Source organism: Protomyctophum bolini, assembly GCF_963924005.1.
Source record: "Protomyctophum bolini genome assembly, chromosome: 7".
Taxonomy (NCBI): Eukaryota; Metazoa; Chordata; class Actinopteri; order Myctophiformes; family Myctophidae; genus Protomyctophum; species Protomyctophum bolini.
This window is the reverse complement of record NC_137868.1, coordinates 45,557,054-45,584,286: the sequence shown is the minus strand read 5'-3', so window position 1 is coordinate 45,584,286 and position 27,233 is coordinate 45,557,054. Positions and strand designations below refer to the sequence as shown.

The following is a 27,233-nucleotide window of genomic DNA, read 5'->3' as shown; positions in this document are numbered from 1 at the left end:
AAAATATCAAACATTCTTGATGTTGATCGGGGCCGATCCCGATCGCGCTGTGAGCGGCCCCCCCGAGCAGATCGGAGGGATTACGATTGGATCTTTTAAAACACTCACACTAGACGATAATTTTATGCCCGAGATTCGCTCCCGATTGAGTCGGCTAGTGTACGGCCAGTCTTCAGGTATACTTATACAATATGTTCCAATATGGTGGCGATGGAATGAATGGATGAATGAATGAATGAATGGCCTAAAACACAAGCTATACTGAGGATTTATTTTTAATTCCCCATTTCAGGATCTGGTACTGTATGTTTCAAATGTGCCATATACTGTATATATATTCTCGAAAAATATGCATAACATTACCTTCCATAATAAAGAACGGTACCGGTCTCTTTTCCCCTCAGGGAGGCCAGAAACATTCCCGTTTCCTCGTTGAAGGCGCATCTTCTTCACTGCCTTCCATGCAGTCACCGACTGTCATCAGCATAATGTTTTTCCAAAGTCTTCAACAGACGTACACTGTCTGCATGGGGATCAGTAGCTTTCCACTGATTGATTGATTGATTGATAAGCTCCTTGATTGATTGTCTTTCTTCTATAATGTGATCACTCACGGGTGACGCCGACGACGCACATCTTAGTTGATGACATCACGCGTCCGTGGCGGGCGGGCCTGTTTTGTGCGGGGTTTTCCTGCAGAGAAAAGAGGCCGTTTGTCATTCAGATGAACTATTGTAACTGATATGGCTTATATTAAAATGTGCCAAAATTACGTATTTTGAACGGAAAGACAATAATACATCAGCTGTGTCCAGTAGTAACACAGCGGAAAGGGTTCTGCTGCCTACCAAGTATCAACAATTAGGCTTTCAGCACCTGCCGTCCCTGTTTTGCCGTTCCCTGTTTGCATTATAGTGTTCATTTTAGTGACTTAAAAAGACTAAGGTTTTGATATTTTATTACAAGGAGTTGCATTATGGCGGTTTCAACAATTTCAACTAAAATAGGACTAAATGGTGTGTTTTATTCAAAAGGCTATAACTGAGACTAAATATTTTCTTTCCAAAGCACAGAACATAAGTTTGATATACGTGTGAATTAATGAGGCCTTGATCTTTGTCTCAACTGCTGTGCTCCCTCCGACAACTGAGAAATATGCAACTATACAGAAGAAGAAACTATATAGCTACACGTATAGGCCACATGGGGGGCATCGGTCGGATATTTGAAGATAGACGACCTACAGTGCAGCTCTGCTATTTAAAAAAAGAAAGAAAAACGTCTTCAACAAAAGTGAAACAGTTTGAATATTTTTGGAAACATTTTATAACACGAATCTGGTACGGGGGTCACATAATGCTTTTAGATGGACGGTTTGTGGAGTAATTACTATGTTAATTTTGTCTGGGACCTACTCGTGTTTGGTGAGGGGGGCTTTGTCGCAGGTGATCTCTGTCTGCTGTGGCTTTGACTGCTGCTGCGTAATGTTACTGTGCGGCTGCAGTCCCTTTAACGTCAGTTCACTGTTTCTGTTCCCAGGACACACACACACACACACACACACACACACACACACACACACACACACACACACACACACACATACACACGATAAGAATGTCGGTATAGGTACATCAATGAAATGTCCTCATAATGAAACCAGCGTATACGCACGCGTTCATTTCATTAAACGCCACACATTCATATGCCACCACACGTATACTTCACTTCCTCCACAATGCTGTGCGTATATAGGTGCACACACCTGCACTAGTGCACACACGCACGCACGCACCAAGGTTATAACGGTTTAGAATGTTCATTAGTTGATTTTTGACTATCAATTTCAGTTAGTTTGTCTGAAGTTTTTAGTTTTTCAAGTTTAGTTTAGCCTTCATTTTGTGTTTTTATTAGTTTTAGTGGTAGTTTTAGATCAGTTTTTATTAGTTTTAAAGTTTAGGATATTATTTTGTTGTGACATTCACAAAGGTGAGAAAAAGTATTGTGGAAAAAAGTATTCAGTTGTAAAACTGGCGCACTAACAAAAGGAAGATAGTTTTCCTATAAAACCAAAATACAAGTTGTATTTGACATGAAAGAAATTCTCTAAGATTTTATCTTTAATTAGTTTAGTCAGCAAAGCCTTGCTTTTATTTCTATTTCAGTTAAAGTGGCACTATGTTACGGCAATATGTAACACACACACACACACACACACACTCACACTCACACACACACACACACACACACACACACACACACACACACACACGTACCCGTTAGTAGGTACTTCCCCGTCCTCCAGTGACTTGAGACCGGGCATTTTTTGTCCAAACAGTTTGACGGCGATGAACATGAGTAGACCACATCGGTTTCTATAGCAACAGGTGGCATCCACCGCTATCAGTATCAACAGGAAGATCACCATGACGATAGCGACCACGCCCCCTTTGGTGATACCAGCCCTCACTGGGGAGAGAGAGAGAGAGAGAGAGAGAGAGAGAGAGACAGACAGACAGACAGAGAGAGAGAGACAGAGAGAGAGAGAGAGAGAGAGAGAGCATCTTACTCCATAGTGCATAGGGAGTATTTTATGTAAAAATAAAATGTTATGTATATTGACATTTTGCCTCTCTAAATAATATATATTTGTGAATCTCATCTCATTGTATATCAATTTCCTTTGATTTGTTTTCACTTTTTAAAAATCGCTCTTTCTTTCTTTCTTTCTTTCGAAGTGATTGTGAACAGAGGTTTAAACCAGGTTGTATATAAGTGATCGTATAGTATATTATAATAGTTCAGATGAATTGAATATGAAGGACCATAATGGAAACAAGCCATAGTGCTTTCTTGGGTATTAAATCCTCTTTCCTGTGCTTTTTTTTTCTTCTGCAAACCGTTAATAAAGTATTCAATCAATCAATCAATCAATCAATCAATCAATCAATCAATCAATCAATCAATCAAATAGCGTCGTATACCAGGTGCCGGTCCGACGGTGAAGTTGGCCTTGGCGGGACTGGATGAACCGTTGGCGTTGACCGCGGTCACTTCCAGCTGATAGTCTGTGCCGAACGCCAGCCCCGGCAGAGACACCGAGGTGGCGTCTGGGGACAGCTGCTTCTCTCTCCACTCCTCACCCTCTTTGTCCTGCATGGAGACAACAGAGAGAGAGAGAGCATTTAGAGAAGACAGACTGTGTTCATTCACTCTGCTCTCAAGGGGAGGTGGAGACGGAACTACACTTTCTGTTACAATGCGACAGGTATAAAGACATCAGAGAATCATTCTTCCCTAAATTTAAAGAATTTGAATCCACCATTAATAACTCATCACTCCAATATGTTCTGGGAGAACAGTCCAAATGCACAGTTTTGGCAGCAAAATATGTATGGAGTTGTCATCAACTGAGGGACAGACAGTGGACAGAAGAGACAGGTATATCTGTCTGAACAGGGTCATTAAGTTGCTGTTATGTTTATGTTTATGTTTGTTAATTTATTCCCATTGTTACTGTATTGCTTGTTGTTCATTATTGTTGGGATGTTTATTGACTTTTGTTTTGTTGTATGTATACGCTTTGGCAATGTAAAACATATTTATCATGCCAATAAAGCCTTTTGAAATTGAAAAATTGAAATTGAATTGAGAGCAATGACAAAGGGGAGATGGAAGAGTAGTAAGACCTATTTATCCCTTGAACTGAACCATCATAATGCTAATAATAATCATCATCATCCAGACACATGCACGCACGCACAAAATGGTACATTTATATAGCGCCGTTTATCCAAAGCGATTTACATAGATTATTATGCATTATACATTCACACACATGTACTCCCGATGTGCACAACCTGCACAACGGAAGCAATTAGGGGTTCAGACGAGTCTCACTCGAGGATAAGTAAGTAAGTAGCCTTGCCGAGCCATGAGGCCCATATAGGGGCCCATAGAAGTACACATGAAGCTAGTATGTCGCAGGGACTTACCCCCAATCCAACCCTTGATGCCGAGTGTCAAGCAGGGAGTCTTTGGTATGACCCGGCCGGGGATTCGAACCCCGACCTCCCAGTCTCAGGGCGGACACTCTATAGAACCACAAGGCCACTGAGCTGGAGGATATACTTCAACACTTCAACTCTGCAGGGGGATGCCCCGGGATCGAACTGGGTGGGAAGCTATATAGCGGTTCCCCACCTGGCCGCGCTATACTACCGGCCGGCGGCATGTATACAGCATGCGCACCTTGTATCGGATGTTGTAGTGTGTCAGGGGAGACCCTCCGTCGTCCAGCTGCTTGAGTGGGAGAGAGAAGGAGTTCTTGTCAACCGCCATGTCCCCGAGGGACAGCACAGGACTGTCCGGTTCACCTGCGTCGTCATCATGGGGGACAGGCGGGGGGCGATGGAGAGACCCAGAGAGACAGGAGAGAGAGAGAGGAAGGACGTGGGAATATCGTTTAGACACGCAGTCCCAAAATCTCCGCAAAACAATGCAGCCCATGCTTTGCCTCCGAATGGGCATCGTTGCCTGACGTTTGTTATATTAGATGTCATTGTTTGTTTAGATTAGATACGATTAGACTCCATTGCCCCAGAAGGATAAATGTTTTCACAGGTTGTTTAACATATACTGTAGAAGCACATGAGAAACATTATAGCATACAAGACACATCATACAAATATTAAGCAATGCATTGAATGTCCTATATATATCCATCCATACTTCGTATAAACACACACACACACACACACACACACACACACACACACACACACACACACACACACACACACACACACACACACACACACACACGTCGGAGAGGCAGTTTGCTGCAATGGTCGAGTTGACAAAACTTCAAAGTTCCATAACACTATATTATCTCCATCCACATGGCAATAATGTGTGATGATGAAGTGATGAGGGTGATCTGTGTCATTTGCTATCATGACTGCTAGGATCTGTCATTCACGTCTGAGTGTTGGAAGGACGATGACTTTAGAGGCAGTATAGAGCGTCGCAGTCCCTTCCCCTTTCAGAACAACGAACGGCCCAGGAAATGAAAACGCAATGCATTTCCCCATAGGCAGTTCTTATTTAATTTATTCAAAGACCTTTTAAGCGTCGTATACGAAGCCAACTCTTGTCGTGAGAAATCATGACAACACACACAATATTTTGGACCAAACAAATAATTACATAAGAAGAAAAACAACAAAAAAAGTGTTTTTTTCTACTTTCTAATTCTTTGTTTGGCCCAAAAAATGGTGTGTGTTGTCATGATTTGTCACGACAAGAGTTGGCTTCGTACGACGCTTAAAAGGTCTTTAAATAAATTAAATAAGAACTGCCTATGGGAGAAGTGCATTGCGTTTTCATTTCCTGGGCCACTCGTTGTTCTGAAAGGGGGAGGGACTGCGACGCTCTATAGTGTGATGCTGGTAAGTCTGTGTGTCGGCAATGTCGGAATTACGTCAGATAGCAGACAAGTCCATGGACATTTAATGTTTGTTTTAGAGCACACTAAACAAACAAAGTAGCAGTCAAGTCTATAGACTTTTAATGTTTGTTTAGAGCACTAAACGTGACGTCATGTCTATGGACTTTTGATGTTTAAAGCACTTGAAACAAACATGACCAGGCGCCCCTCACTTCACACGAGTGTGATTTTACTGGAGATGGCCGACGTCCTGAAGAAGCATGAGGAATGAGCTCACAGATGACATGGAGTCTTTGCTATAGAATCATGTCATGTGTTTGTATTGGAAAGGATCTATTGAGTGACACATTGAGTGATTGATTGATTGATTGATTGATGAATATGCATACTTTACCTTCTGTAAAAGTGATGTCAGCAGAATGCAATGATGTCATCAGCAGGGTGAGTCAGCAACGAGCGGGGACATGAATCACATGATGGCAGATGATTTAGCAAATGAATGCATCATACAGTAAGAGCAGATGAGTGGAAAAAGCAAGCACACTCAGACTCAGACTCAGACACGCACGCACGCACGCACACACGCACGCACGCACGCACGCACGCACGCACGCACGCACGCACGCACGCACGCACGCACGCACGCACACACGCACGCACGCACGCACGCACGCACGCACGCACGCACATTCTCTATCACCTTGTATTGTTTGAGAGTGAGTAGTGCAGTAGTCAGTAGTCAGTGTGTCAGTGTGTGTGTGTGTGTGTGTGTGTGTGTGTGTGTGTGCGTGTGTGCGTGCGTGCGTGCGTGCGTGCGTGTGTGTCTGTGTGCGTGTGCGCGTGTACTTACGTATGCCCTGTGTCTGGACAGTGTGTGTCTGTGAGAACGGCCCCACCCCCACAGTGTTGATGGCAGCCAGGCGCACGCTGTAGGACGTGTAGGGTCTGAGGCCGGTGATGACCAGAGGGTCTAAAGCACGCACGCACGCACACGCACACACACACACACAGTCACACACACACACACACACACACACACACACACACAAACATCTATGAATTCAAAGCTTCATGGGGTGAGGAATCAAAAGGAGTCATTTCTTTGGGGTGAACTTTAAAGACAGGGGGTGAGGGGCAGGGTTGTTACCTGAGGCCGGGACCACAGTCTCCGCCCATTGGTCCGCCGCCGCCGGGCCCTGCAGCAGCCGGGCGTGCAGGGCGAAGGCTGTGATTGGTGTTCCTCCGCTGACGACGGGCGGGGTCCGAAGGGAGAAGTGTACCGACGTGGGTCCGGGAGAGACGGTCAGAGCTTCGGGAAGTCCAGGCTGAGCTGCAAGAGAGGAGAGAAGAAGAAAGAAAGGTTAGAATTATATAATCGTTTTTGGATTTCTCCCCCGGTCCCGTTTTAGTTTTTCACGCGTCGTCGGTGGGTTTTGCAAACACCTGCACTTACAATACTACAAAGAAAAATCACACCCGTGTGAACTGAGTGGTGCAATTCCCACCCCCCCCCCACCCCACCCCCCCACCTCTCTCTATCTCTCTCTCTCTCTCATTAGCAGGCAGCAGGCACAGCACTATCTCTCTCTCTCTGTTTCTGGCGCCCCCTACTGGTACTAATAAGTCATATGCCTCGTGATCATGGCCACATAGTCACATAGGTAGGCACGGACATTGCTGGTATAGTAGGAGTGGTTGCACCACTCAAAAACACATAACAATAGTGTAACGTGCAGGACAGGTTCCCCAATGTAATTCCAATTGTAAGCTGTGTTGTTTTCACCCCATGAAGATGACAGTAAAATGACAAAATACAATGACAATGTACTGAAACACCTCATGTTTCTGTGTCAGTCGTTCTCAAACATTTTCATGTCAAGTAGCCAAAAGATTATATGTAATAATCGGCCGCCGACCCCCATCTGGAAATATGTTGTTCCAGGGACCCCCCCCTTAGAAGCAAAGATTTGACTTAAAGGACAACTTTAGTTTTTTTCAACCAAGGTTCATGTTTTAGGTTGTTATTAGAGAAAGTAAAAGATGAGTGTTATTTTTTTTCCATGTGCTGCTTTCTTTCGTTTTAGGGATTTTAGCTGTTTTGTACAGGGGGGCGGGGGCATTCGAACATGGTGCTAAATATGTGTTTTTTTACAAAATATTATGGAGATTTGTTTTTTTTATTATTTACTATAGCCCTAATAAACCCCAGGAAATTACATCTGGCCACAAATAAATCACAGGATCTACTGAATGTGAAGGAGGCCTACTGGGGGGAAGCCACACTGTGTGTCATGGGCTCAATATGTCAGTTTGACACATTCAGTAGATCTCGTGATGTTTTGTGGCCAGATGAAATTTCCAGGGGTTTATTAGGACTATAGTAAATAATTAAAAAAGAAATCGCTATAAAATGTTGTAAAGAAATACATATTTAGTCCCATGCTCGAATGCCCCCGCCCCCCTGTCAAAAACAGCTAAAATCCCTAAAACGAAAGAAAGCAGCAAATGAAAAAAAAAAGAACACTCATCTTTTAGTTTCTCTAATAACAACCTAAAACATGAACCTTGGTTGAAAAAAACTAAAGTTGTCCTTTAAAAACGGTTCGCTCTGAAAGAATATATTATTGAAAGATTTGCACCACATTTTCACGATTTTTCTCGTAGATCAAGATTTTCATTTTGATTAGAAAACATACATTAACCACTTCAACCCTATACATTTTGTTGCAACGCACTGTGAGCTTGTATAGATCGGCTATTTTCAATAGAATTTGTACACATAATAAGTACTTTTGATGCCGATACTTTTGTACTTTTACTCAAGTACATTTTCAATTCCGTACTTTTACTTGTAACAAAGTACTTCTAAATTGCAGTATTGGTACTTTTACTTAGGTAAAACAATTGAGTACTTTTTTCCACCACTGGCGAGTATTCTCTTACTTTTCAGTCTCATGTCCCTTGAAGCATTGCCAGAGGGACTGACAGCCATGCAGGAATACTGACCGCCATCAGAGGGCGCCACATCATCAATCATCAACACTCCATCTAAGACACGCACTCTGCCTGATGAAGAATCCTGAAACACACGCGCACACACACACACACACACACACACACACACACACACACACACACACACACACACACACACACACACATTGATGCACATTTACATCACTCGAAGAGGACTGATGGTGTGAAACAAGTCTATCAAGAAGCTATCAATTAATGAAATCTATGAAAAAGGTTTAATCTGCAACACAATTACATATACGCATAATCGCATATACAATGTGGGGGTCCCTGCTTCATCATCTCTCTCTCTCTCTCTCTGTCTCTGAGGGGTCCCTGGGTCTGAAAAACATTGAAGACCCCTGATCTATAGTTGCTTGACTTGATGGGAATGACACTATATTAATAGATAAGAGACATGTACGGCATGTACATGTTTACACCGATATTGTGAACATGCGTGCGTGCATGCGTATGTGTGTGTGTGCGTGCGTGCGTGCGTACCAGCGTCAGTCCGCTCTGCTTGTCGCTCCAGCGTATCCGAGGCCGGGGGTGACCCGTGCCGTTGCACGTCACGGTCATCCTCTGCCCCGTCGGCACGCTCTGTTCCTCCAGGCTCAGGTACACCTCCGGATGCTCTGCAACGCGCGCACGCGCGCACACACACACACACACACACACACACACACACACACACACACACACACACACACACACACACACACACACACACACTGTAGTGTTATGATTCTGTGCAACATGTTTCCACCGCCGCCTCCAAACAGAACCCAAGTTCAAGTTCATGATCCGGATGCGCGGGTATAACCGCAAGGTTGCCAGTTCGATCCCTGCATGTGGGGCTCCCCCCAGAGTTATATTAGTGTCGAAGTGTCCTTGAGCAAGACTCTGAACCTCTGATTGCTCCTGATGATGTGCTGGTTATTGACGGTGCCTTGCATGGTTTCCGCCAGCCATTGGTGTGTGTGTGAATGGGTGAATGTATATGCACAATCTGGTGTGTGAATGTGTGTGTGTGTGTGTGTGTGTGTGTGTGTGTGTGTGTGTGTGTGTGTGTGTGTGTGTGTGTGTGTGTGTGTGTGTGTGTGAATGGGTGAATGTAATGGACAATCTATGTAAAGGTGTGTGGATGTGTGTGCATGTGAATGGGTGAATTGATGCACAATCTATGTAAAGCGCCTTGGATAAAGGCGCTATATATAAATGCACCATTTACCATTTAACCCCCCCCCCCGGCCCCCCTATTTGACCCAGACCCCATTCATGCAGGGCGGGGTATACAAAGCAGGACCGCAACCATGGACACGATTAATATAAAAATCACACTCGTGCTCTTATCATCATAATACACCAATCAAATCACACACCTGCGCACAAAGCTGTGCACTGCAGGCCGTCAAAAACATCGTCCTCGTTTTTTTACTACCCATAGTTTCGCACCAGAGAGGGGAGGGAGGGGCTAGCCCACACCGCGCCCGGCGCAGTCAGCGCACACAGAGGTCAGAGGTCAAGGCAGACGTCGGGATAACGTCGGAACGTGAACTCGTGAAGCAGAACGTGTCGAAAAAGAAACAACACAAATAAAAAACGTCGGCGAAAACAGAAGCCCCGACACGAGGATAAGGGAGACGTTCAGTCCAAATGTCCCAGTTTGCTAATTAACAAACAACAACTACTGCTACTACTACTTTGGTGTTAAATAATATAGCCTTTCCATATATATATCTTATCCAAGAAGAATACATAACTAATAACTAAAACATTATAGTGGCTATACTGTAGGCCATTATGGGGAATGTATACACTAACTCCTTTACCTCAGAGAATGTTTTCATTCTGGCTATACAACCATAAAATGGTCTATGGTCTAATGGAATAAATTGCCTCCCTCCCCCTTTCGGGTTCACGATCCAGTCGGGAGCGGATGATATCGTTATGTCATTGTTTTGCATAGTCAGTCACCTTTATTGTTATTCTTCCGGCTTGAGGGAAAAAGGACGTTCCAGATTGAGGGTTCCTGCCTGATGACTATACAGAACAATGACTACAACATGACGTAACGATATAGCTTTCGCTCCGGACCGGATCAAACGGCAATTTTGTAACACAGACCATGGCTTTCCTCCGAGGTGGAAAAGCCTGGTGACTCGAGGTATAAAAAAAAATCACACCTGTGTGAACCAAGTGGCGCAACTCCCCTCTCTAAAAGCTGAATAACTCATAATCTACGGAGCTCTCCATGGTTTGGTCCATTAGCGCGATTTTCGGAGGTTTTTGCTGATAATCCGGTGGTCTAGATGGAAACATTGGCGCTTTCTAGAGCAAGGATGGCTATATTTTAGGTCGCTAGCATTGACGCTAATTATGTAGCAACAACGTCCACACACGGGTGCGTGCGCACACCAGTGGTGCACGCGCACATGCACGGCACTACACACACGGGTGCGGGTGCACACCAGTGGTGCACGCGCACATGCACGGCACTACACACACGGGTGCGGGTGCACACCAGTGGTGCACGCGCACGCATGCGCACACCACTCATGCTCAAAGACACACACACGTACACAGGTACACAGGTACACAGGTACACGGACAAAGCTGGTTGTAGAAGTGGTTGCACCACTTAAAAAAGCAGGACCAACCATGGATATTGAGCCTGATGGTATAGAACGGTATAACAAAAAAGCATGCATGCAGGACCAACCATGGACATTGAGCCTGATGGTGGCGCTGTCCTCGGACACCTTGTTCTTGCCGGTGCAGACGTACTCTCCGTAGTCCTGCCTGGACACCGCCCGGATGGTCAGCTCGCTGCGGTCCGAGTTGAACTGGTGGCGGGAGGGGTCAAAGGTCACCGGCCTGAGGGGGTATATAGAAGGGAAGCAGAGTGCAGTGAAACACCCTAATATATGTACACACTGCATACCTCATTCACTGCTGGCTATGTTCTGTGAAGATATTTGAAAGGAGCCCCATTTTCAGCCCCAAAGAATCTTTGCCTTTTTAAACACGAACCCGAGTGATGTTTTCATTGTTTAATCCACGTTTTGAATCAGTTTTAACTTAAAGGGACACTTCACCCTTTTTGCAAAAATATATATGTTAATGTCGTTTAGGAGCTTTAGAACACTTTCCTGGGGGTCTTTATGTGTGTAATATGTGGTTTTAGATATTTTAGATTGTAGCAGTGAGCCTGTTGTCTCTGATGTCATGGACACTGGGCTCACTTCCTTCCTGGACTACATGTTGTCTCAGTAAGACAGCTCTCCCCCCTATCCACAAGGAGGAGCAGTGCACCAAAGAATTATGGGAATTGTAGTCCAAGAAGGTAGTGAGACCAGTGTCCATGACATCAGAGACAACAGGCTCACTGCTACAATCTAAAATATCTAAAACCACATATTACACACATAAATACCCCCAGGAAAGTGATCTAAAGCTTCTAAACGTCATTAACATATCTTTTTTTTTGCAAAAAGGGTGAAGTGTCCCTTTAAGTCTTATACGGGCAATCCACCGGGACAGAATGGGAGATATGAGACCCGCTTCGAGGACGGCATCGCAAAAAAGGTCGGTCGCGCCGGCGTGCATGCAAAGGGTTCTGGGAAATTGAGTCCCATTGTTTACAATGGGGCGAATTTGACATTTTGTTTGTTGATCGCCGCTATGGAACATTTTTCGACAACAAGCGATTCCGATTACACCGTTTTAAAAGTGGATTCTGCATGACAAAGTGACTCAGCGGTCGGTGGCAGTGGCTGTTCAAAGGTATATAACTCCATACTCCAGCAGTCTGGGCTATTGAAGTTTAGGGATAAGGGGTATAAGGCGCTGCTGGGCGAAAATTGGGGCGCCCTGGTGGTGCGGAGCAAAGTAGCGGAGTCCTATAGTGTATAAGCCGCGGGGGAACCCGGGGCGTCCTAGTACAGAGTTTAGGCTGGGTCAAACAACAACAACAATACGTTGATATGGAGGTCAGGACGGGGAACGGAGGAAGCAGACGAGCGACGCTACTGGACATTAGGCTGATAAGAAAATCACCAGGAAGTCTCTCATACACACGCTCCTCCGGCAGGCAGCTATATGGGCAGCCAGCCACACACACACACGCACACACACACACACACACACACACACACACACACACACACACACACGCACGCACGCACGCACGCAGGAGACAGGATGCCATGCTACATTAACGCTCCACTGAGTCAGCAACAGCAGCGTAAATATCAACAGAGAAAAGATTCACCAGGAATAAACAGCCCTTTCACCTTTTCTCCGTCTCTGTGGTTTGCGTATTTGTTTTATTCCTGCTTTATTATCCTCCTTTGTATACAAGAGAAAGTGTATACTGTATCACATCAATTAAAGGAAGGAAAAAAAATGATTTTAAATGAATGATAGCAATCCTTTCCTATAACCCGTTTCAGCCTGGCATTCCTATTTGGGAATAAAATGTAGCAAAAACGTAAAAACTAATTTCGAAATGTAAAAAGAAAAAAAAGAAACACATTTTCACATTTTCAAAGTAGTGGATTGATTGATTGATTGATTGATTGATTGATTGATTGATTGATTGATTAACAGTTTGCAGAAGTACAGTACATTTCATTGTTTCAAATCACATTGTTTACAATAGGGCCCAATAGGGATCGATCCGCTTACGCGACATCTGCGATTTTCACGTGACACTCATGACGGACAAAGTAGCCTCTACAAAACAGCCGATTAAATAAAAAAAGCCTTCTAAAACCTATACTGAAAATAGCAGATCGACAGCTTTACTCCAGAGGGCCACTATAGTTCCACACTCACTCCAGAGGGCCACTATAGTTCCACACTCACTCCAGAGGGCCACTATAGTTCCACACTCACTCCAGAGGGGCCACTATAGTTCCACACTCACTCCAGGGGAACACTATAGTTCCACACTCACTCCAGAGGGGCCACTATAGTTCCACACTCACTCCAGGGGAACACTATAGTTCCACACTCACTCCAGAGGGGCCACTATAGTTCCACACTCACTCCAGGGGAACACTATAGTTCCACACTCACTCCAGAGGGCCACTATAGTTCCACACTCACTCCAGGGGAACACTATAGTTCCACACTCACTCCAGAGGGGCCACTATAGTTCCACACTCACTCCAGGGGGCCACTATAGTTCCACACTCACTCCAGAGGGGCCACTATAGTTCCACACTCACTCCAGAGGGGCCACTATAGTTCCACACTCACTCCAGAGGGCCACTATAGTTCCACACTCACTCCAGAGGGCCACTATAGTTCCACACTCACTCCAGAGGGCCACTATAGTTCCACACTCACTCCAGGGGAACACTATAGTTCCACACTCACTCCAGAGGGGCCACTATAGTTCCACACTCACTCCAGGGGAACACTATAGTTCCACACTCACTCCAGCGGGCCACTATAGTTCCACACTCACTCCAGAGGGACACTATAGTTCCACACTCACTCCAGAGGGCCACTATAGTTCCACACTCACTCCAGAGGGCCACTATAGTTCCACACTCACTCCAGGGGAACACTATAGTTCCACACTCACTCCAGAGGGCCGCTATAGTTCCACACTCACTCCAGGGGGCCACTATAGTTCCACACTCACTCCAGAGGGCCACTATAGTTCCAACACTCACTCCAGAGGGCCGCTATAGTTCCACACTCACTCCAGGGGGCCACTATAGTTCCAACACTCACTCCAGAGGGCCGCTATAGTTCCACACTCACTCCAGACTAGGGCCAAATTGCATATCACTGTCGTACCAAAAATAGCCAATCTACGAGCTCAAAACGCGTTGCAGTGGGGCGCGTTTTGAGCTCGTAGATCGGCTACTTTTGCTATATTTTAATTTAAATCCTGAATTACTTTAGGCTATATTTTTGAATTGGAATCCTAAAAAGTTACATTTTATTATATATTTCAAATGCATTTAAGTTATAGTGACTTTATGAATTAAATACAATACATTGGACATAAAAAAACATAAAAAAAAGACAATGGTATTTTAATACTTTTAACTCATTTAACCCATTCTGAACGGGAACCCGTTTTGGTGTTAAGCATCATGCTTGTAGGTTTGCTATTTTTTGAAAAAACGAAAAAACGACAAAACATTTTTTAGAATCTGCTCTCAGGTCAGAATGGGTTCATCAGACCAATTGTGTGTCCAGCGGAAACCTCGTATGAATCTGATCTCAGGTCAGAATGGGTTAATAGTGTCGTCTTACATGGTCCAGGTGATGTTGGGCTGCGGCGAGCCATCGGCCAGACACACGAAGGAGACGTTGCTGTGCGCGCCGGACATCACCGTCATCTCCTTCTCCCTCATATGCACCGTCGGAGGAGCTGCAGACATATAGACAACCGTTAGAACGCATGTTGTTATAATATGCTTTTGTTGGGCAGAAACCTCCATATCTCCATATTTAATTAAACTCTCTGGGTTCCATTTTCGTCACCGCTAAAAACCCCATATCCCTAAACTTCTTTGCCCCTTTTCTTTTTTTTTTTACTATTTTGCTAAACATTTTTGAATATTAAAAATGGCCAGTCTACAAGCTCACAACGTGTCAATGTAGATTGGCTAGCTGAACTAAATGAAATGTTTTGCAAAATAGTAAAACAAAAAATGGCAAAGAAATTTAGGGATAAGGGGTTTCGCGGTGACGAAAATGTAGCCCTTCGTGTTTTTTTGTTGTTAAACACACACACACACACACACACACACACACACACACACACACACACACCTTAACTTAAAATAACTTAACTTAAAAAAAAAACTTAACTTAAAAATAACTTAACTTAAAAAAAAATAACTTAAAAAAAAATAACTTAAAAAAAATCTTAAAAAACCCCAAATATGTACGAGCTGCGTTCGCTTCCCGCGTTTGCGCGTCTTACTTGTTGTAAATTAGCGCCCTACTAATCATACTAATCATACTACAGTGTCAAAAGTAGCAGAAGATCAGATCGTTTTGTGCTTCTATAGGGCCTCACTCACACACCTAAGACACACTTGTGTCCTGTGTGCTCTGTGTGTCATGGCCGCCTCAATGCATTTTCCAATGGGAGTCACATGGTTTCACCAAACATTTTTGTTTGATGGCTGTTTTCTGCCCCTCCTCTCCCCCATCAAACAAAAATGTTTGGTGAAACCATGTGACTTCCATTGGAAATGCACTGCAGGCGGCCAGGAGTCACACAGAAGACACAGGTCACAAGTTTGTCTTTGTCGTGTGTCTTACTGTAGGTGTGAGTGAGGCCCAAATCTGCTACTTTTGATGTTTTTGAATTTTTAATCCTGTAAAAAAGTAGCGGTTTTGGACATTATGAGGTTTCCACCCGACAGAGACGATAGTCATGTTGCCGTATTTGTACACTGTAAGCGGGTAAGCGGGGAACATAGAACCTTTTTTTAGAGGAAATTGGGGAACATAGAAACTTTTTTGGGTAAGCGGGGAACATAGAACCTTTTTTTTTGGGTAAGCGGGGAACATAGAACCTTTTTTGCGGGGGTAAGCGGGGAACATACTGTAGAACCTGGGGAACATAGAACCTGGGGAACATAGGTACGCTCCCTATTGAACTGTACATTCTTGTGCTTTTTTCCTGCAAACTGTAAATAACGCATTCAATCAATCAATCAATCAATCAATCAATCAATCAATGCTCCGGTTACTGCAGAGTAGATGAAAGGCAACTATACCATTGATGACCACAGAGATGGACAGCTGCTTGAAGACGGGTCTCCCTGTGATCTTGGCCTGACACGTGTAGCTGCCGGTGTCGTTTCTGGTCGCCTCCCCGATGAGAAGAGAGTTGTCAGACCCCCGACGAACCCGCGGACCCTCTGGGTGGAGACGGACAGAGAGAGAGAGAGAGAGAGAGAGAGACAGAGAGAGAGAGAGAGACATTCAGGCAAAACGATGTCTTCACACGAGGCCAGGGACCCCTCAATATTCCATCCCTATAACACTATCCCAAACCCTATAACCCTGACCTCAGTCTTAACCGGGCCACGTATAGGTCAGACTAACGGGAGGTCGGACGTTATCGGCAGTCCCAGACGAGAGTTCGGTAATGCAGAAAAGCAGCAGTGTGCACTGCACAGCTCTGTCTCCACTGTTCTACTGGTGTTCAACCTGGTGTATTAATTACTATAATGAATGAATTGCATTTTTATAGCGCTTTTTCAAGTGCCCAAAGCGCTGTACAATGGTTCATTCATTCATATATTGGGAGGTTGAAGCGGCGAACAGTCGACGCCAGCGTCCTCACTTCCCACATTCACACACTAATGGTGGCAAGCTAGCACCAACCAACTCATTGGAGGCAATGTAGGGTTCAGTGTCTTGCCCAAGGACACTTCTACATGTGGAAAGGGGGAGCCGGGATTCGAACCGCCGACCCAGGGATCATTGGACGACCTGCTCTACCTCCTGAGCCACAGCCGCCACTATTATACAACAGGTTGTTTCGCGGAAGCAATCTGATTGGTTGAAACAGCTTTCTAGCTGTGCTTAAACGAGCGTAACGGAACGCCTAATCCAAACATGGAAATCTCCCAAAGCACAGCCGACTGGGTGGCTAGGCTAGAGATTTTCTTCTGACATTTGTGGTCGTAATGGCTACATCTGTCATTAAAAAAAAAAAAAGATTTATTTAGCGAATAGCTTAGTTTTAAGGGTAACTGTTGTACAATTGCAATATTACACTCGAGGGTGTTATTTATACTGTCATTAATGCACTTCTACACTGCCTTTCGGAACTCCTGAGTCCCTGCAGCATCACAGGCGTGCATTGATGGCGGTAAAGACCACCCACTCGTTGTATAAGTAAAATCACTGACTTACAACATATTATAGCCATACAACATATTACTGGGAAACATTCACCATTCCTCTTGCACAGGAGTTATTGTGATGAACTGTGGAAAACCAGGAGAGATTGACGTCCTTTGAAACAACAAGTCATGATGATTTCTCACAGCCAGCAAACGTATACTGTATACCAATATTTAAAGACAAAATAACTGATATAATTACTTATATTACTTCATTAAATTATACGTAGCTTGGGGAGTTAGTTCAGTCAGATATACTCGAGGGTTATCATGCTGTGCTCAAGGGCGCAATCATATACTCAAGGGGTTAATATGCTGCATTACTATGTGGGGGCATTCAGTGTGTGCAAGACCCACACGTCATTCGCTGACGTGGCAGTCAGCTGACCTATAGGGCGGGCTACTTAAGCTCACTAGACTGCATGCTCTTCCTGCCTTCCTTCTGCTTATGGTTCCTGGTTATGTGATGTTTGCTCCCACCACCACCCCAGCACCACCTGTTATTTATGTTCCCCATGTTTTTTTATTTATTGTATATCTATATCCCTGCTCTTAATGTTTAGATATGGGTTTGATTGTGCCGAGCAGGGAGAAAAATAGTAGCAGAGCCGAACGCCAAGATAAAATATTATATGCACACTTGTATTCTCATTCTAAAATAAGTATTGGTTAAATCTATTCGTGAGTTATCTGACTGAACTAAACTTTAGCGTTTTTTTTTTGTTTTCTGCAGTGCACAAAGTATACTAAAAGGCCCTGCATGCATGGGCCTTTGATGCTGTGCATAAATAAATATACCAGAAGAGGGTATCTCCTTCTGGTCTCTGAACCAGTGGACCTCCACGGCCGGCGCGCCGGTCACCAGGCACGGCACCACTCCGTCCTGACCCTGCAGGAACTCGTGGTAGGTCTGAGTGCTGCCGAACGACGGACCCTCTGGAGGGAAGAACAACGGGCAACGCAGGGAGAGGTTAGTCACAACTCACAAGTTGACCTTTAGTTCTCACGCAAGTAAGTGCGATTAACGATTTAATTATGTGGGGGTTTTTTTTGCATTGAACATTGGAACGTTACAATTTTTTATTTCGATTGTATTTCTATTTCTATTTCTATTTCCTTTTAGTCTTCGCAATCACAAATTGCACAGGGAAGATATTATGACAAATAACTTAAAACGTAATGAATACGGCCATTCATGGAAACGATTGACGATTATGCAGAAATTATCGTGATCATCGCATGTAATTGCGATTAGGCGATTATTTTGTAATAATTGACAGGCCTATAAGTTACGTTGTGTCACTACGTGTGTATCGTGTCTCACAGACTCACACACACAAACACACACACACACACACACACACACACACACACACACACACACACACACAGAGGCACAATATGACGTTATTCACTTGCTCACCGGAAACATACAACGCCATGGTCGCTTCGTCCCTGTGGCCGCCGTCGTACTCGCAGAGACACGTGTACTTGCCGGCGTCGGACATCTTGATCTTGCCGACGCGCAGCGTGGACGTGGTCTCGTCCACCTTGGTGACCGTCAGCTCGTCCGTGTCCACGTCCTCCCGGTCCTTCTGCCACGTTATCTCCCCCTCCCCGGTCACTGCAAATGACAGGGACGTTGCACACATATATAGGCGTCAAAGGGCCGGGCTTCAGCCCCCTGCCCCTTTTACCCCGTCTTACCCGTTTCCAGACCACGAATGCGGCATTCACTATATGGTGAAAGAAATGCAAATGGTCCTTGCCATGCCATCATGCTGGCAGGAGAATAGTTTCCCCCCCCCCCCCCCCAAAGTCTCCTGAACTTGAATGCAAGCATTTTTGCGCCACAAGTGTGCCACAATGTTTGTATTCTTCCAGTTTTTCATGTGTCTATGAGGTGACAGTATACTTTATTAGACACCCTGGAGTCGAGTCGTTATTATGTGCTATGTAATGTATTCCCTTTGTATTTATAGGGTTTCTTCCTGGAGGCTGAACCCTTGACTGTCAAGTCAACTTGACAGTCTCCCCCTTTATTTAGCTTCAGTTCAGGTGGATGCACCACCCATCACCACCCACCAGGCAAACCAGGCATACTTAAAGGCGCAGTGAAATGAAAAATAAGTTTTTCACACTTTTAGACCATATCCGTGGTCATCATATGGGCATACCTAACAATGGATGCCAAAACAATGGGAAAATTCTCATTTCTGTGTGTTTTTATATCAAAGGTCCATAAAAACGATTGTATTATTTATTTATTAAAACGAAAACGTGCTGCGTGATGACGTGTAGAGATACACATCGATAAAAGCCAATAAAAATGAAGCTCACATGTTTAATTCCCCATGTCTGCGCATCCATGCAACACAGCTGCTTCTGATTACAGATTTCTCCGTTTTTATTTCCATTCAAGATAACATTCAGACAGTGTATTACTCGGTTTCAACTTAATCATCACGCTAAAATATGTTTCTGAAAACATTATAGGGTAGAAATAAGCCACATAACAGTAAACTGGTTGTGCTGGGCGACCGTCTGATTTATAAACAAACAACACCACGCTGTTGCGCATAGCATTAGCCACCGTCCCTAGCTACCGTCCCATCGCCTGAAGGGATGCGACACTCTGATTGGTTCAGAAACTTCAGACCGGTGTTTCATGTGGAAACACCATTTTCATGTTGTTTACCATTTCCGTTTCACTGCGCCTTTAATGAACTGGTGGGGGTGCCCACATAAAACCTACATTTTAACAAATACTTTTTTTCTTCCTCCTTATATAACAATAAGACCTGCTGATCATGTTTTAGGGTGGGGAAAAAAATCATGGCACTTCAATTTTTAGGTATTTGTACTTTCCAATTATTATAGTATATATAGTATTTCCAATTTCCAGTACTTTTACTTCTACTCCACTACATCTCAGAGCCACATTTTGCATGATCCACAAGCTCTCAACGCGTCGCGCTGCGACGCGTTGAGAGCTTGTAGATCTGCAACGTATACAGGACAGACATTCATCTGAACGATATAAATGATCTTAAAAAGAATATCATGAACACAAAGCAATTATATGGCAATTATATATACTCCGATAGTGTTTTATAGTTACTAGCCCTTACCCGTTGTGAGATATTTGCCCCCCTCTTGTGGCCGTGGGGGGGTACTGCGCCCGGTGCGTTTTTAATTCACTGATAAATGTTGCATCCTTTGGTATTCTTCTCCTGATAAACTACACGGTTTGCACACATCTCACCATGCACAACGGCGACAGGTAGCCTGTCCACACATGGACCGCTACTTTGCATTCATATTCATGTCATATTGACAGTACAATACCCATTTTTGCATTTTTTAATCCACTAATAAATTCATTATAAATTAATTAATGTGTCAAATCGAAAAAAGGACTCCGTTAAGACCTCCATATAATTATGGTCCATGCCTGTGTGAAAAGTGGGAGTGATTGGTGCAGCCAATGATGAGATAACACGCTGTCAGTGACATTCATTCAGACATTCAGAGATTCGCTGAATTATTATAAGGATACTTGCCTTTACACAACAAAAGGGTTTCGTCTCCTACTGTCACGTCTTGGTTGCCAATGATATCCACTTTAGCATCTGGGAGAGGAGAGGAGAGGAGAGGAGAGGAGAGGAGAGGAGAGGAGAGGAGATCGAGAAAAGTTGTGAGTGAGTTGCAGTATAATAGGGGGATTTTAGATCGCCTCATAATACAGCAATAACTGTGTTTGAAAAATAAACATGTCACCCCAGCCATTTCACTCATATGGATATGAAGAATCAACTGACTGAGAGAAAACGCAGAGACAGCTTGTTTATTTCTGGACCACAACGCTTATATGAAACGATTCTAAGACGACCCCATGTTATATTCTCCACGGAGAAATGACTTGCGTGAGCCAGGGGAATCGAGTGGGATGAGCGAGTGACGTCATGAGGACTTCGGCACTCTATATGGCCCCCTCACAGTGCACGACCACGGACCGCTATCATATTATTGCTATACACTATATCCTAATATTCTCGTACATTATATATTATTATTATCCAACAACATTGTTATACCCTACTATATTATCTTATTTCATGAATTATATTATCCTGACACTATTTCATTCATATATCATTGTTATTGCTACTACATGTATTTGCCTGTATCTCTTTCCCTGTCTATCTCTCTTCTATTCTTTCCTCCTATTCCCCCTCTACCCCTCCCCCCTCCCCCACCCCTCTCCCCCCGACACGGTCGGTCGAGGCAGATGGCCGCACCACCCTAGAGTCGGGTTCGGTCTGACGTTTCTTCCTAAAAGGGGAGTTTTTCGTTATACCATTGTCGCAATATTGCCTGCTCTGGGTGGATCTTTGTGTGTTTGTAAAGTGTCTTCAGACAACGTGTTGTGATTTGACACTTGAATGAAATGTAATTGAATTTCCGGCACGGAAAACACACGGTCAGTATGGGCAGAGATGAAGTGTGCGACTCAGATTCATGTTGTTAGATGTGACCTGCCGGGACATTTTTCATAATACCAATCCAATCCAAATTGGACACATTTTTAGACTATACTACAAGAATAATCTGTGTTAAACTTTGACCAGCGCTTGCTTAAACATTTCGGACAGAGAGACGGACTAACTGACCGACCGACAGACACGACAGACTTTCATTAGCTGCATATGGTTGAAGCAAAGAATTGGAAAAAATGCCTCAGCACTTACTATTTTAAGATGCTAGCACATCTTTACAAACCACGTCAACGGTACACTGTAAACCTGCAATAGCGGTATACTGTAAGTGAATGGCAGATCGAGTGGAAAAGTGAATTTAATGTTGTTTAAAAACATTAACAGATTTGCTGTTTGGATGTATGGACTGTCAAGTCCAGAAAGTAGTTTTTTGCCACTCAGTAGGTGTTCCCGCATAACTTCCGGGTATGATGATGATGTTGCGCGCATATACCCTCTATAGTCATCATCATAACACAATGAACGACCGTGTGTTTGCAGAAAACAACCTTCAATAGAGCGTCGCAGTCCCGCCCCCTCGAGAGACCCGGAAAATGAATCGCCGTTCATTTTCCTCATAGGCATTTCTTAAAGTATCTATTTAAAGACGGTTACGCCACGGAGAAAGCCAACTCGGACCGTGACAAATCATCACACAATGAACACAATATTTTGGGCCGATCAAATCATTAGAAAGAAGAAAATAAAGGCAGGAGACACTATTTGTTTTGTTTTTCTTCTTATAAATTATTTGATTGGCCCAAAACATTGTGTTCATTGTCATGATTTGTCACGATCCGAGTTGGCTTTGTTCGCGGCGTAACAGTCTTTAAATAAATACTTTAAGAAATGCATTGGGATTTATTTCCTGGGCCACTCGTTGTTCTGAAAGGGGGGGTGACTGCAACACTCTATAGTCCTATGTATATTAGCAGTGCCAATACAGCCATCAGAACAGTGTACCAACATGGACTACGTGTTTTGAAGCATGCACAGTAACACACCTTTGACACCTATAGTACAGTATACCTAACCTATGCATTATCATATAGTGATTGTGGCAATATCTGGCTATACCGAAATTGTCATGTACACACTGAAAAATAAGTAGCCCGGAAGACAATTTCCAAAACAAATAATTCCCATAGACGTTTCAGAAAGTATTTAAAGACATGTATAAGCCTCGGACAAAGACAACACATGACAACAAACACAATTTTTTTGGGGCCGAACAAATAATAAGAAAGAAGAAAAAGGGCAGGGTATAATTAGTATAGAACACTTTTTTGTTGTTTTTCTTTTTTCCAGTTATTTGTAAGGCCCCAAAGAATTGTGTTTATTGACATGAGTTGTCACAATCCGAGGTGGCTTTGTCCGAGGCTTACAGGTAAAGACCTATACTTAAATAAATATACTTTCTGAAAAAATGCATTTTGAAATCCTCTTCCTCTCTACGTCACGAAAGGGGGGCGGGACTGCGACGCTCTATTAAGAGGGCAATGTTTTACTCAACATTTCCATTTATTTGCACATGGAAATGTTTTGTCACATGGGTTAGGGCCCGGGGGCGGGGTTATTGCCCTAATCAAACAAACAGCAAATCAATACCATGAAGTGATTATTCTTAGTAATCGGTATCACTATCAGTGTACAATAGTGTAATTAATAAGGTGTACACACAGGCTCTCTTGCCTGCGGCCCGCAAAGTTGTAACAAGTGCAGGACACAGGCCTATACACTTGTTACAACTTTGCGGGCCAGAACAAAGTCAATAAAACAACACTTTAATTATTCAGTCCCCCATACAGCAGTCTATTGTCAATATTAATGCCTTCGCGTACAGTAATGTGCTGTACAGTACTGTTTCTGGTGTGAACTGAATTGAGCTATACTGGCAACGAATCATATAGTCTCCTGCCTCAGACACTATAGCTATAGGATAACATTTTTGATTCTATAAGCTTAAAATAATTGATATCAATATTTTTGTGAATATCTATGGGAGAAATGAATGGCCAATTTTTTTGAGCGGCACCAGGAAACCCCGCCCACTGCTATGCCGTATATAGTTGAACAAGTTTAAAGGGATTGTGACATTAAAAAAAAGGTTTTGGAATTGTTCTTATTTTTTTTAGGTTTTCTAATCTCAATTGCACCCAAAACAAACTTTTAACATTCAGTAGATTTTCTGTGATCTGGGGTTTTCTGGCTCAAACAGGCCTCTGATTTGCCGGCAGTTTGTGATGTAAGATCCTGCAAATCCCATATATGTCAATGGGATTTGCCAGCAGATGTCACTGTTTTAACTGTTTTGCCTGTTTTCATTGTAGCTCAAAAGGCTTCCAAACCCCAAAGGAAACTTCAGACCACAGAAAATGCACTGAATGTTCAAAGTTCAGGTTTTTTGGGTGTAATTGAGGTCATAAAACCTAAAAGAAAAAACAAAAACAAAAATAAATGAAAATGAATGTCATAAATTCTTTAACGAATAACGTTCATGTGTTTATGTCGTGGAGGGGAGGATGATATTCCTCCCACGAACCCCTCCCATCCTATCTCTATGAGTCACAGAGTCATTCATTCCTCCTCAGTCGGCACACATGCAGCACAGTGCAGTGACTCGGACGTCCTTTGAGCCAGTATATAGCCTTCAGGCTCCAGTCCACATCGACCAAAGCCTCGACGACTCCCCACGCGAGAGATTAAATAAGACTGTCTGCGCCGTCTCCTCACATGCAGCCCTCGAGGGATTACCGATTTCTGCTTTGACTTTGTAGCAATCTATACTCTCTGTTCTCTCGGGATTATCGATTCCATCTTTGACTCTGTAAGCACTGACGTGCATGATGGACTACTAGGGTACGTGTCTCCACTACAGAACCGGTCCGTAACAGATGCTTGTCAAAGCATTTACTGTTGACAGACTCACTTATTCTAATCTCTGCGTTGAGCAGAAACTTTTCTTTTCTGTTTCTCACCACGTGGCGCGGTGAGAACCCAAACCCAAGCATGATAGCCGGACCAAGGTATAGTGCTTAAAAACCATTATTGGGTGTTTTAATAGAGGATCCGTGAGGTGAACGAGAACATCTCCAACTAAAACATGCATGTGACACAAGACAACAAAGGACTTACTGGGTACAAGATTGATATATGTGACCAAAATTGACTGAGATACTGCCATTGGATTTTTTGGGATTTTTGTTTTTTCATGTCATATGAAAGCAGGAAATCATAGCTTCAAAGTGACATATTGGTTGTTCAGTTTGACCCACCAGCTTCGGAGATATGGCTTATAGAGTGATGTCTTGCAGAAAACAGCGAGTTGAGAAAACAGGCTTGAAAGGTTCACTTCTGTGGTCTCTAACATTACACCTAGCTACATGTTTAAGCATTTATTTCATATTGACATTGATTTAAGCTCTGACACTTATTTCAGACATGCTCTAGTATGTGAAGAGTCTGCCTATGCTATTAACTCATTTTGAAAAAAAATAAATAAAAAAGTTTTTCTCCTCTGGTGAAAAGCTGGAATTTGCGCGATGGCAGTCTCTCAGTCAAATCTGGTCACATAGACCAGGGAACAAAATGCATAGAAATACAAGACCTATAGACATTCAACAATCAATGAGATGAGGTGACTGTGACACATATATTTGATCCATTTCAACGCAGTTTTTGTTTCCCCTGACAAGCAACCGTTTCGGACATACAGACTGTACAAGGTTCACACAGTGTCTCTGCTGTAATAATTATTAATATATTAATTGTTTATTGACTGTCGTACAGACTGTGTATACACCTATGCTCCTGGAGCTGCATATATACCTGCCTCCCAAAACCTTGAGATGAATACCATTTTGAATCGTAGACTATGTGAAATATATATAGATATTCATTCAGTATTGATAAACTGTACATGATAACTTTGTCATTAAGAGACCAAGTGCAGTTGTCCTGTGTCCATTTCCTAATCTTCATTTAATTAAATTTTTATTTGACTCATGCCATGAATAATTTCGCCATAGTGATCAATAAAGTTTTATCTTTATATGCCAAAAACTGTCATTTCAAAATGGAAAAATAAAGTGAGTTTGAGCTTGAGCTAAAATTTGAGGTCATTTGAGTAGGTCATTGCGAGTATACAGATCCCTTATGACCATGTACTGTAGGTTGCAAGGAATCGTGTTTTGCGACACTTTCTCAGCTTGTAGATCTGTTATTTTTCTATCAAACAGGGGCTTACGTCATTAATGTCTCAGTTTTATGGCCGTTTGTTTGTCCACAGCAATAAAACGTGATGTTTTGCTTCTCATCGCTACACTGGAGGAACCACATGGAGTTTAAAACAGTTTAAAAAAAAAGTGTATACTTCACTGTTCCACACTACTACTACTACATAAAAAACTATGCTATACTAGTATTAGTACTACTACTACTACTACTACTACTACTAGCCTACTACTGGCTACACAAATGAAAGCCCAAACCACACCAAAGGGTCAAGTTTGGACAAAACAAATTGAGTTGCATTGGTGTGGTTGATCTTAAAGAACGTTTTTTTCCCCGACCCGACCCCTTTGGTTAATAACTAATAGAAGACAAATACCAGGAACGTAATTGATAGCACTGCCATATATATTACATTGATACAACTGTAACGTACACACCAAAACACAAACTCTATTGGCCATTTAACCCATCAAAATCTAGTGTCATTTTACATTTGAGCAGATCATGCTGTTTTTGATGCGTTTTTTGTTGTTGTTGTAAAGCCAACATTTTCAACTCAAATCTTTGCTTCTGGATGTCCCTGGAACAAAATACAATATATAATATATTAAAAAAGAAATAGAGCTGTAGGTTAGCGAGCAAATACATATATAATTGTGGACTTGGTCCTTGACATGAAAAAAGTCTGAGAACGGACCACTGACGTATGTTTTTCCGTGAAACTGTATTTCGAAGACATGTGTCAATGGGTTCAATTAATTAGAGTCGAATTAGACTCACCTGTCACACACGCCACCAGCAGCAGCAGCAACGCTGTCGTTCTCAGGATGAAAGCTGATTGGTCCATTCTCTTTAACCCGCCTGACGGCTGTCTGAGCTCAGTAGGTGATTTCAGTCTCCGAAAAACTGATCGAAATATAATCCTGTTTGTGTGAAATGGAACAAAGTAAACCCAGGGCTAAAACCCCTGAAGTGATGTGTCTTACACTTACACACAGACACACACACACACACACACACACACGCCCACACACACACGCCCACACACACACACGCCACACACGCACACACTCAACACACCTGCTATTGCTGAGCCAA

The 27,233-nt window shown here is 43.3% G+C and overlaps 1 protein-coding gene across 3 annotated transcripts; it reads right to left on the bottom strand.

The window, feature by feature from the left end:
• ncam3 (neural cell adhesion molecule 3) lies at positions 1-27,233 on the bottom strand. 3 transcript variants are annotated; one of them, XM_080768940.1, is made up of 17 exons: positions 27,216-27,233; positions 26,916-27,058; positions 20,928-20,996; positions 18,788-18,988; positions 18,163-18,300; positions 16,228-16,371; positions 14,747-14,864; positions 11,190-11,344; positions 8,969-9,102; positions 8,393-8,528; positions 6,597-6,779; positions 6,300-6,419; positions 4,252-4,376; positions 2,985-3,153; positions 2,277-2,469; positions 1,416-1,529; positions 236-693 (listed from the first exon to the last, which is right to left on the bottom strand). In XM_080768940.1, exons 2-17 carry the CDS (start codon positions 26,980-26,982, stop codon positions 651-653), a joined length of 2,109 nt encoding a protein of 702 aa, XP_080625066.1. In that variant the 5' UTR covers positions 26,983-27,058; positions 27,216-27,233; the 3' UTR covers positions 236-650. The 3 variants fall into 3 exon arrangements, with proteins under 3 accessions (XP_080625067.1, XP_080625066.1, XP_080625065.1); XM_080768939.1 differs by lacking the exon at positions 27,216-27,233 and having other exon boundaries at positions 26,916-27,194; XM_080768941.1 differs by lacking the exons at positions 1,416-1,529; positions 27,216-27,233 and having other exon boundaries at positions 1-693; positions 26,916-27,194.

Excerpts from the sequence above, each read along its gene's own strand:
- ncam3 (XM_080768940.1), bottom strand. The coding sequence starts at position 26,982 with ATGGACCAATCAGCTTTCATCCTGAGAACGACAGCGTTGCTGCTGCTG. Across the intron at positions 6,420-6,596 it reads GACTGTGGTCCCGGCCTCAG|ACCCTCTGGTCATCACCGGC; the intron begins GTAACAACCCTG and ends TGCGTGCTTTAG. Across the intron at positions 4,377-6,299 it reads TGTCCAGACACAGGGCATAC|GTGAACCGGACAGTCCTGTG; the intron begins GTAAGTACACGC and ends ATGACGACGCAG.